Raw genomic sequence first — 12,692 nt, forward strand, 5'->3', positions numbered from 1 at the left:
GGTGATGTGCCACTTACTCATCAGAAAGTCAAAGTCACTTTCTCACACTGACTACGTTTAAAGGTGACTCAGAGGATATTGTGAAATACTACAGTGATTGGATAGAGTGAACCCTCAGTTCTGAAGTATTTTAGACCCGTTGTTGCTGAACCGTTCGTGGGGGGATTTAAATTTCTCAGGAAAGGCGAAATGCAGCTCAACAAGTGGCGAGACTGGGCAACTTGGTCTCTGTGACTACCCACACATGCTCTTGCATCGTGGACAAAGGAGGAGGATAATGCCAGGGATGAATAACTGCTCTGTCTCCTTCATTGATTTCCCCTGAAAGTGGAAAGTGAAGAGAGAACTCCTGGAGGCGACACTGAATAGCCTTTTTCAATCCAAATCCGGAGAAGGCGCGGGCTCTCTATGGGCAACAAATTTACTGAGTGGAGCAACTCGGGCTGCTTCATTTGAATATGTGGAGCTTTTGGGTAAATACTAATCAGAGGCATCTTTCCGCAAAAGAACACCCAGAAAGATTTGCGCACGTTTCTCCTTTACGGCACACAATGTAAAGGCTGTTGCATTCTGTAGTCATAGTACATTATTTCTGTCGTCCCTGCTCTTTGGCCAAGGTGTCCCTCAACCGTATCACCTGCCTCAGACTCATATCCCACATACCAGCGGCGCTATCTCTGCCAAATACCATAACATTTCAGCAACGTGAGTCAGTAAAGGGGGGTTGGTCCTGCTGGCGTAATGTAGGCGTACACCTCCAAATAACAGCTGACACTCTAAAACCGGGAGGACGCTCCGGCTCTGAACCATAGCACAGAGGAGGCGCTCCAGTGAAGTTCCACCCCGGCCAGAGGCAAGTTTTTACGCGCTCGGGGGTAAAAAAGAAAAAAAAGAAAAGAAAAAGGAAACGACAACAGCCAGGGATCACATACCTGCTTCTGCGGACGCGTCCGTGCTGTGCGCAGAGCTGCACGAAATGAAACCGAGCGGACGGTTATAGTTAAACGTGAAAGAAGAAAAAGGTAAGAGATCTTCCTCTTTGGAAAGGCGAAACGAATGTGTCTTTATCGGCGCAATATACTATAAAGAAAGAAAATAAATATATAAACGTAAGAGCATTCGCTAAACGATGTTGTTGTTGTTCGTCAGTCATTTCTAATTTGTCCGTTTCAGCTGTGCAGGATGGAATTTGCAGAACCGACTTCACCTGTTTTCTAATTTCCTGTAGCTCTTAACCTGATTGACCTCTTCATCGTCTTTTATTAAGGCACGCGCTTTCAGAATTTAACTATAGTATTTTATTTCATCTTTATGGCTCGGAAACCCACAGATTCAAACCGTTTTGAAGATCAGTTTATCTGCTTCTGTATATTGTATAGTTAGACTTAAGCGAATGACACTGACAACGTGTTTTAATGACATGGATAAAAGACTGTAGCCAGATATTTGTGGATTGCAGGGTGGAGTTTAATTCCTTCATTAGCCATTAATTATTCAACTCGTAAACTTCTGGACTTTGAGTTCTGTGTCCCTGATAAATATTCTCCAGGTATCATTTCCTCACGGCTGTTTTTTTTTCTTTTCTTTTGCAGTTACTGCTGCTCACGAAGAAGAGACACTTTTTCTTGCTTTTCAGTTGGACCGTTGTCCTCAGGTAGCTGCTCTTTCAATGTGGGATACAGTTTTGGTGCTTCTGCCAGGCTGAAATCCTCCAGGGTCAGGACCTCCCTCATGGCAGCCTTACTCCTCGGGCTGCTGCTTTTTGCGATGCAGTCACCTCCCCTCCCCTCCAGGCCGCTGGCTGACGGGGATCCACCGTCTCCTCCAGCCCCATCGCCCGCTGACAATGGGACCATCAGCCACCCTAACGGGACCCTGCAACAACTCCCTCAGATCATAATCATCGGTGTGAGAAAAGGGGGCACGCGTGCATTGATTGAGATGCTCAGTCTCCACAGTGCGGTGGCGGCTGCTCAGAGCGAGGTGCACTTCTTTGACTGGGAGAGTCACTTTCAGAAGGGCTTGCCTTGGTATCTCAGCCAGATGCCCTATGCTTACCCTGACCAGCTGACGGTCGAGAAGACGCCCGCCTACTTCACCTCCAGCAAAGTCCCTAAACGCATCCATCAGATGAACCCTGACATCAAGCTGCTGCTCATCCTCAGAGACCCCACAGAGCGGGTGCTCTCGGACTACACCCAGGTCTTTTACAACCGCCTCCAGAAGCACAAGCGCTACCAGCCCATCGAGTCTGTGCTCGTGAAGGACGATGAGATCAACCTGGGATACAAGGCTCTCAATCGCAGCCTGTACTATGTTCACATGCAGAACTGGCTGCAGTACTTCCCCTTAGAGAGCATTCACGTGGTGGATGGGGATGAACTGATCAGGGACCCCTTCCCAGAGATGAAAAAAGTGGAAAGGTTCTTAAAGCTGGAGCCCCAGATAAACGCTTCCAATTTTTACTTCAATAAAACTAAAGGATTCTACTGTTTGAGAGACCACGGGCGAGAGAGGTGTTTACACGATTCAAAAGGCAGGGCTCACCCCCACGTGGCTCCTGCCATCCTCCAGAAACTCTACCAGTTCTTTCACGAACCCAACAAGAAGTTCTTTGAGCTGGTGGGACGAACATTCAGCTGGAAGTGAACCATAGAGTCTCAGTAGTTTGGTGTTTGGAGTTGCTTGGGGAAAACCTCCACAAGCTGTTTTCATCACTTACAGTGTAGTTGAAGAGACAAAGCTAATGTAAATTGAATCTAAATCTATTTTTGTACTAGTATGTTTGTTACGGGAGATTGACGGAGCCAAATATCAGGTCAGACTACAGTTAAAGACATGCTCTTGGCGCATGTCTTGTTTTTCTTTCTTGAACATTTTACTGTCTGTCCGTCTGTGCTGTTAGAGACATTGGCATTCACTGCAGTTGGGCTGATCAAAGCAGGCCACTCATTATGGCATTGATGATGACATTCAGACTTTAGACTGCGCCAGTTAATGTGCTACATAAAGATAAGTACCGAGCAGTTTAATATTGTCATACCTTCTTTTCTCACGTCGTATAATATGACATTATTAATGTCTACCTTACATTTAAAGCTCTGAAGGACCTTTACCTGCTGCTATGATTTTCTCAGTCACTTTCAGGCACATGCCACACTGATGACGTGTTTGTTCCTTTTGTCCTTTTTCTTTTAGTACAGGTCGGTTATATAAATTCTGTGTGCACGTCATATATGACTGATCATTACTGTACAGATTTTTTTTTTTTTTTAACGTGAAGAATTAATACCATAACAATAAAGATGTATTTTATTTTTAGTATGTCTGATTCTTTTCTTCATTCATTATGGCTCCGGCTTTCGTGCACAAGTCGCGTGGCTAATAGTCTCGTGTTTGCACCGGGCACACCTTTTTTCACATGTAGAGGAAGTATTGGATATTTTTCCTTATCTCCGGTGCTGCTCCTTTACAGCTCTATCATTTAATCGTCTTACTTGTAACTTGAATTTCCAGTGTAGCCACAAAAGGAAAAAAAAAAAAGGTTGTTGGTGACAGTGCTTCCTGTTCACCTGATGTTTCTCCTGCAAATTAATTTTCAGGACATTTTAGCTTAAATTTCTAGTTGTTTTAATATTTCTGCTGTTATAATTTAGAATTAATCTGAGATCACTGAAAGTGGGCAAATAGGTAAAGTAAGATTTTACAATCCCAACCACGAGAAATCAAAAGAGAAGTTGTTTATGCCCAAGGGTGTGATCTTCTCACTCAGTTTTTAAGAGAGAGGCGAGGCATTATTTATTCAAAACATATTGCTACTTTGAAAACATCAGCAGCAGTCTCACAGACATTAAGCTCTAAAAGCCCACAGTGACGGTTTCGTATTTGAATGTGGCCTAGATGTACTCAGGGGCTTATCGCCATTCTGCAGACAAGATGTTAACCTCACCATCGCATAAATGCAGACCACAACATTTGCGTCTGTTCCTGTTTCCGCTAAGAGATCTTGAGCAGTATTCCCTGGCCCGCTTGTAGTTTACGTGTGTTTTTGTAGTAAAGATGTTGAGTAAGACCATCGCTGGCTTTAGGGAAGAACAGATTTGGCTGCAGGCGTAGGGGGGTTAGGACGAGAAAAGAATAAACAGAGAGAGTATGTGGAGGTGCAAGGTGGAGGCTGATATCTGCTGTATCACTCAGCAGCTTGGTGTGTGCAAAATATTCTGCTAGTGGTGTTTTTTTTTTTTTTTTTTTGCTTCAAGTCTCCAGATGGTCCTTTGGAGGAGACACATCTGGAGGAACTTGCAGGAATGTGTTGGCATCACACGAAAACAAGAATGAAGCAGCAGCAATGTCGATGTCACCTTCCTCTGGGTCGGAGCAGGGCATGCAGTTTGTTTTAGCCTCCACACCACGGCCCTGAAAAACACAAACGCATACAATAATAATGGAAACGATGTCAAGGTTTAGCTGTGTCCATGAGGGGGGTGGGCTTTACCTTTCCACTTTTATTCCACTTTATAATTCTGCCTATGTGTCACACGATAAATAAGCCCATAAAGTACAATCCAGTGAGTTGTTGTGTGTATGTAGCCCCACAATTAGCAACAATTAGTCGTCGTTAGCAGTTCCACCAGAGAGTTTCCCACAGTGTGAGACCTCAGAAATGTTGCGACTGTGTGATTTATATATATATATATATATATTTCCGAAGTCTAATTTGGGTTCTTTCACAAACTCCACAAGAAGTTCTTTGAGCTGGTGGATCAAACAGTCACAGCAGTGTTCCTCACTAATGGCATAATTGAAGAGACAAAGCTGTTGTAAATTTAAACTAAATGTGTTTTTGTACTAGTAGGTTTGTTGCAAGAGTTCAGACTGCAGTTCATGGCATGTTTTTAGTGACTGTCAGGGCCCAAACATGCATTTTACTGTGAGGGATGCTGACCACCAATCACTGATAAAAGCAGACCACACATTATGACTCTGAGGGAGATGTCCAGACTTCAGACTAAGTTAATACTTGGAAATTATGAGTTATGTTCTGCTTAACCTCTCACAAACAAAAACAAAACCTTTTTCAAATGTTAGTATGTGTATGACTCTTCAACAGGGGCCCAAACCCTAGGCTGAAACTCAGTGGATTTAGCCAGTAAACATAGTATCTGTGTCTGTGTATCAAGGTCTAATAATGTGGCGTATAATAACATGTCACTCACTCACTTTAGATTTTTCAAATACATTTAGCTCATTACGCCTCCTTGCCCTTTCCTGGAATGCAGGGCCTATACCAATACTTTCTGAGCTCTTTGTGAGTCATGTTGCCTGACATCCAGCTTTGTTTGTCCTGGAAAGTGCAAGTGAAAGTCATCCCTCGTCGGTTATATTGAGACCTGGAAATCAGAAACAAGATCAGCTGGGAGATGTTCAGAAGCGTCATAATTTAGAGAAACTGTAGAATTGTTAATTATTCGGGATGAACGTCCTCCTTCGCGCTGCATCCAGTCATTTGATCCTTTGCTGCTGCCAAAGATTGATGATCTTTGCAGCTTTAAGAACAAACAGCATAGTGAAATTATCATGTGCTGCTTGAGAAGCACCTGCTCCTGCCCCTCGAGTCCTCTCTGCTGAAATGAGTATGAACACATCCTGTCTCTGTGTCCCGCTTACACACCACTCAGCATCATAGCGTCTATTAAGAGTTCATGAACGGCCCATTAGTCTAGTCAGCTGTGCGGCTCTCTAAAGTTTTACAGTCACAGATTTCCCTTAACGTCACCTAATTAATCTCAGCCACATAATTAATTTGCCTGCGCGCCCCACATGCAGTAAGAGTCGTAAACTGAGGCTACAACCAGGATTAATGGCTTTACCCTCCTCCTGGCGCCTCCCTCCCCCGCGATACCTCCGGCGTAACGCTATTTGAAACTTTCTGCACTAACTTGGAGCCAGTCTGCCACCACACCCCCCCTCCCCCTTCCCTCCCCCCTCGGCTGCCAGCCCACACTAGTTGTTCCTAAAGGGGCCTGTTTCCTCCAAATCACAATCAGCCATTCTAGGGCAAGGTGGTGGTGGTGGTGGTGAGGGGGTGTTGAAAGGATGATGTGATCCGATGGAGCACAGCCCCATCTGCGGTCTCCAGGGCTGCAGCTTCCTTTAATTGGAATAGATTGTTTGTCCGCTCAATGCGTGAAGCTCGGCAGAAGTAACACATGCACCCACTCTTTCTCCCAGTTTCCGCACTGAAATAGCGACACATGCACACACACTCATTCAAATTTCCTGGAGATTCAGGATAATACAGTCCCCTCCAAAAGTAGTGGAACAGCAAGGTAAATTCCCATGTTTTTGTTTCTCACTGAAAAGATGGGTATGAGAAAAGAGTTCAGAATGTCAGCTTTTATTTCCTGGTATTTGCATCTAGATGTGTTGAATAACTTAGGATATATCACACCACAGTATTTTTAGTTGAGCAAAAGTAATGGAACAAATAATCTTAAAGTAAATAAAATTTAATATCTGGTGACATAACCCCCTCAAGCCTGCGATCCATCGACATCACCAAACTGTTGCATTCTTCATTTGTGATACTATTCCAGGCTTTCACCGCAGCTTCTTCCAGTTCTTGTTTGTTTCGGGGGGTTTCTCCCTCCAGTCTCCTCTTCAGGAGGTGAAATGCTGCTCAATTGAGTTAAGGTCAGCTGATTGACTTGGCCAGTCTAAAACCTCCCACATTTTTCCCTGATGAAGTCCTTTGTTTTGTCGTTGTGCTTTGGGTCATTGTCCTGCTACATGATAAAATTCCTCCCGATTAGTTTGGATGCATTTCTCCTTAAATTGGCAGACAAAATGTTTCTGTGCACTTAGGAATTCATTCTGCTGTCACCATCATCAGTTACATCATCAGTAAATATTAATGAGCCTGTTCCAGAAGCGGCCATGAACACCCAAGCCATGACATTACCTCCACCATGCTTCACAGATGAGCTTAAGCAGTTCCTTTCTTTCTCCACACTTTGGCCTTTCCATCACTTTGGTAGAGATTAATCGTGGTCTCATCAGTCCATAAGATTGTGTTCCAGAACTTCTGTGGCTGATGTACTGATGAGTGGTTTGCATTTGGTATGGCCTCTATATTTCTGCTCTTGGAGTCTTCTTGGACTGTGATACCTTCACCCCTGCACTGTGGAGGTCGTTGGTGATGTCACGTACTGATGTTATGGGGTTTTTATTCACAGCTCTCACAATATTTCTATCAACCACTGTTGTTTTCCTTGGCCGACCTGTTGGACGTCTGTTACTCAGTAGACCAGTAGTTTCGTTCTTATTCAGGACATTCCAAATTGTTGTGCTAGCTATGCCCAATGTGTGTCCAATGGCTCTGATTGATTTTCCTTCTTCAACCCAGGCCAAAAAGTAGACTAGTTATGCAGAGCTATTTAATGTTTGAACAATCAACCTTAAACTCAACACCTGGTCAACAAGAAACACCTATCATGTTCCAGTAGTTTTGCTCACTTGAAAAATGGATGGGTTCTGTTTCTTTCACATACAGTACCCTTTCAAATTAATGACCATTTTCCTAAGTTTCCATACGTTATCTTTTTTAATCACTTTTCCCTTTTATTAAATACAGTGCAGTACAAAAAGAGCACAGATAAGTCAATGAAAGTAAATTCAAACAGATCAGGGGTCAGTGAGTCACTTTGAAATATTTACACTGTTACAGAAAAGAGTAATCTTAAATAGTTGTTTCCTTCCTGGAAAGTTACTGCCTCTTTTCTGAATTTTCCCATTAGGTCAGTTTTAGTCCATTTATGTAACACTTCCTCTACTGTGATTGTGCAAGGAACATTGAGAGTGCTTTCCCTTTGGGGGTCCTGAAATAGAAGTCCACTTGTTGATTCTTTCCGTGCTTTAGCGGGGGCTCTTCTAAGGTTTGTTCATTCTACCAATGTGTTTAATCATGCAGCAAACCGGGAAGATGATCAGAGGTGTTTGGTAACCACCTTAAAAACAGATTTATTTCACGTTAATTAAGTTCAGATCACAGGGCAATTAGACAAAGACTGTATTTTATTTTTCATGGGAAAGTAAAAAGTTTTTGAGATGAGACTTTGAAATGAGAGAATGCTGCTTGTTTTTGTACCTTGAAATCACGACGCGTATCTTATCTGCTGTCTTGAGTAGAGGCTTTGATTAAGCCACAACACAGACACTGGTGAATCAATCAATCTATTAGTATCTATCTATTAGTCAGAGTAATGGTGTCCTGGGTAATATTGGTTACTCATCAGTAAGAGGCTTTGCTCTTTGCTTCTTTTTGTCACAAGAGTGTAAATATCCCTTTGTCTAAACATGTCCCTGAACCAAAGTGTTCACATAATCGTCTCCACTGAGTGTTAGTGTGAATGCTCTGTTTTTGTGTGTGCTGCAAACCTTCCCGTTCATGCTTAGATACCATCACCATGGCCTTCAAGCTTCCCATGCATTCAAAACACAGAATTTACTGACATGGTGTGAGATTGTTTTGTCACCTAGTGTTTCATAGATTAGCTAACGCTGGCTTATTGAGTTCATTGATAAGGCAGTTTTCAGTATTTCCTTCTGAATCCATTCTCCTTGCAGTCGCCACTTACAGAGTGTAAGGATGATTCTCGGTAGAACTCGATTTGTAAGGCGTAGTTCACAGACACGAGGCAAAACAAGAATTATTATTGTCTTTCATGGGAGTTCAAGTGTAACATCTGGTTCCCCAGTTTATTATTTGCTTGCGCAAACCTCCAAGAAGCATTCAAATGACTGGTCTCTCAATTTGTCTATCTGATTCTCCGTGTTGCCTCCCATGAAAGGTCATGCAAATGTTTTTGCATTTTCATCTTGCATTCAACTTCGCCCATCTTCACGTGTAACAACACAGCATTGGGACAAGTCCCAATGATCCTCTGAGCCCCATTTTCCTAGGCTGGACTCACACGCATGTGTTACGTCAAGGACGGTATTCGAGCATGAGCCATAACAATTCAGTTGCTCGTGACCTACAGTTTAGAAACAACTCAACAAACATGAAGAACAGTACAAGGTGTTGACCTGGGCTCCAAATTCACTAGATCCCAAACTGATCAAGTATCTGTGGAATGATGAGCAGAGGCCCCTCCCCTCAACCCGTAGCACCCAAAGACCCCCACTAACCAATAGTTGTCGTCATATATATTGTATGTTCTAAAGAATCACTGCCTCATTTAACTTCTTGGACATGTCCAGTGGAAAAACACAAACTATTAAACCTTGTCCTTCAGCTGTCAAGAAGCATGAAGCATTTGGAAACCCCTCCCATTCTGCTTGCACTCAGAAAAAACGATTTTGGCAGAAGATGACGACATTACAGCGAATGAATTGAATCACGTAAATTAAATATCCCAAACATATGACTCAAAGTTATGATTCTTTCTCAGGCGATCACACAAATCATCAATTTCCCTCCGTGCTTATTATATCTGTGAGCGTTTTCATTTTGCAGCTTGACATTGCAACAAATAATGTCTGGATATTAGATCAGAAAAATGTGGTTTTACCTCTGAGTGGGCCACTTTCTCAATCCTGTTTACCCTTTCAGAGTTAATGGAACGTAAATATACATGTCATTAGGGAAAGGGCTAAAGGAGAGAGCTGCCCGAGCTCTTGTGTATGATATATATATACGTATATTTTCATCCTTCCCTCATCTCGGTCAGGTTCTACACGTGATGCTGCCGTGCGAGCTCATCATAGCTGTGCACTGTTATCAGTCATTTCTTGGCATGGTGTCTGCTGGCAGAGGAATAAGCCTCTATGGCCAATGATAACTCCCACTGCTAACAGACACCTCTGCATGGGTAAGGCATGGCTGGGCACACAGATAGCCCTCACTCCCTCTGCGTGTGTTTGCAGCATGCGTGCTGGCTCTGTGGCTCGCTTTGTGCCGTCCCGTGTACAAGTGAAATTGCGAGGTTGTGGAGAAAATGCACATGTCAGTGTGCATGTGTGGGATTAAGTGTGCATGTGTCCATCCATGGGGACCAGTGAACCATATGGATTTTGAGGCATGATTTTCAAACTGTGGGCCCCAGACACTCCCAGAGAACGCAGCTCAAATAGCTCCAAAAGGCTTCTGTTGCTGGAAATAGTGTCATTTGTGCTTGCCGTCACCCCTGAGCTTATTTGGAAGCTTCCCCAATTCTTAAATTATACTCTGTAAGAAGACGTCATCTTTCTTGTTCAGACGCAGTAACACTGATAGTTCTCCAGACACGCACAAACAAATGTTCTGCATATGGTTCAAATCAAAGTTAAATGACACGCAAGATCATTCAACTATCACATTACACCATAACCCAATTTAAGCTGTGTGTGTGTGTGTTTGGTCTTGATTAAACATGTTGAGCAGCTGTGTATTGAAACCAGGTGTTGGCTGGTCCTCTGGTGGTAAAGTCATGCTGCTGAACATCCAAGTCAATGGAAAACGAAACGCATATTAATTATATTCTAATTAAAACAAAGTCCTTCTTCAAAGATGTGGAAAGACGATGGTGGGGGCTCCTGTCTGATGGTGAGGGCCTGATGGTGGTTGGTGTCAGACCTTCCTACTACACACTCAAGATAACTGTAAAGTGGTGGCATAATAGTGCTAAAAAAACACAAAATGTGTCCAAAAAACACCATAAAATGACATCAGAGAGCTACAATCAACCACAGATACGTGCAGAAAATTAAAAACCACAACAAAGATGTGCAAAATGAACAAAAAAATATGCAAAACAGCCCGCATAGATAGAGAGGTACTTTATTAACCCCAAGGGAAAACAAGGCAACTGCAAAATGGTTTGCAAAATGATCCCAGACTAATGAAAAAGGGCATAAAACATCTGAAAATGTACAAACATAATGACAGAATAAAATAGGCACAAAATGATGCAAAACAAATACAAAGACTCACACATTTCGAACAGAGAGAAAAGGGATCAGATAAAATGCATAACATCCTTAAAAGAATCCAAAAATTGGTCTGGGTGTCCTGTACCTTTAGTATTTACCTTTAATATTTATAGTTGCTGTATTTTTTATTTATTTTTTTTTTTCAAGCAGACAGCAGAAATAGGAAACAGGAGTTTAAGTGACCTTCTTGTGTGAAGATAAGATTACATTCAGTGTACCTTCAGGGAAGAAATTTTCCTGTGTCATGAGTTCTGCTAATAAAGAGAGAAAAATCAATTGACCCACAAGTCTTCAGATGCAATGGTCTGCACAGGTGATATGTTGCTTGTCACATGGAGAATGATAATGTCATCATTTCACTATTTAAAACATGACGTCGTACGTGTTGTTATGTCGTTAGTCCGAGTTTCACTTTATATATATTTATTCTTTTTAACACAATCGACTGGTACAGTTTAAACTACAGTCCTTCCACATACATTAAGGTGAAACAGTTCACATCTTCTTAACTATGAAGATTTAAATCTGTAGCTTTCTGGAATTTGTGCGGCTCTTCACTCAGAAATATCACAACAGTTAAATTATGTGCACTCGTTTATATCCAGACAATCACCAGCTTGTTTGTGCGTTTTGGTCACGAGGGGAACTTCTTGACAACTATTGGATTTATTACTGTGATAAGTGTTAGAAACTCTGAACTTAGGGATCTGCTGACTGCCTGCTTATCACCACCCTCAGGTCTAAAGTTGCAAACAAACGAGACAAACGGGCTCTAATTTAGCTGCATCACAGTATGGCGTCATGTGTTCAAAATGAAGGCATGCCACCCCACGTTCCATGTGGATTATGTTTGTTTGCCTTATGACTCCAAAGAAAGATAAAATATTCACTTCCATGATCATTTTTCAGAGCTGACAGTGGAAGTGTTTTGGCACCTGTCAGGATTTTATCATGCTGATCCCCTCCAGTCTCCAACTGGACTTCCTGAATCGTATCGTCACCTTAAACAACGCGAACAGACGCATACAACTCCCTATGCTGTTATCGTTGTGGCTGCCCTTTCACAAATCTGACTTGTGAATCCTGCTTGTACACAGCTTGAAAATAGTCTGGTGTCTAGTTTCACATACGACTGCCAATTGTTTAACGCCAGTTTGTTTTGACAAGTGCAATATATTAAAAAGTAAATGCAAATGTAATTACCTTATGTTGCAAATTTGGTGACACTGGCTTATACTGACACTGCAGCAAACATCTTTTCATACGTTTGTGTCCACACCAGGATAAACCCTTCTGCTAGACCAATATGGCACAACCATCTGGAAAATAATTACACTTACTACAACTAGAGATCTCAACATCAAATACTGGACCTCAGCTCAGCTGTATCCAACAGATTAGATTTTTTTTTAGCAGTATTCTAATCATTGTCAATCACTGCATCGACAATAGGCCAAAATGCACACATCCAAATGACATAAAGATCCAATCTTAAGAATGATGTGGTCAGACTCATTTCTGGCGTATTAAACTCTGACATTGTCATTTTCAGGCTCTGAAGATCTGTGAGTGCAGCAGACATGAAACCCTGACATCATCTTTGTTGTGCCTGATGTAAGTCAGACGCGGCAACACTTGTCCTTAGGAAACTCGGAATCGCAAATCAAGCAGAGGGATTTAATCAAATATTTTCAGCCGCTGACCTTGGTCACAGAACATAA

The 12,692-nt window shown here is 42.4% G+C and overlaps 1 protein-coding gene across 1 annotated transcript; it reads left to right on the forward strand.

Moving 5' to 3' along the window:
- Positions 1 to 736: 736 nt before the first annotated feature.
- Positions 737 to 3,321, forward strand: hs3st1 (heparan sulfate (glucosamine) 3-O-sulfotransferase 1). The gene is made up of 2 exons (XM_047585944.1): positions 737 to 1,022; positions 1,593 to 3,321. The coding sequence occupies exon 2, from the start codon at positions 1,732 to 1,734 to the stop codon at positions 2,647 to 2,649; it is 918 nt and encodes a 305-aa protein (XP_047441900.1). The 5' UTR covers positions 737 to 1,022; positions 1,593 to 1,731; the 3' UTR covers positions 2,650 to 3,321.
- The last annotated feature ends 9,371 nt before the right edge of the window (positions 3,322 to 12,692 follow it).

The sequence above is a fragment of the Mugil cephalus genome, chromosome 5, assembly GCF_022458985.1.
Source record: "Mugil cephalus isolate CIBA_MC_2020 chromosome 5, CIBA_Mcephalus_1.1, whole genome shotgun sequence".
NCBI classification, from domain to species: Eukaryota; Metazoa; Chordata; class Actinopteri; order Mugiliformes; family Mugilidae; genus Mugil; species Mugil cephalus.

Excerpts from the sequence above, each read along its gene's own strand:
- hs3st1 (XM_047585944.1), top strand. The coding sequence starts at position 1,732 with ATGGCAGCCTTACTCCTCGGGCTGCTGCTTTTTGCGATGCAGTCACCT.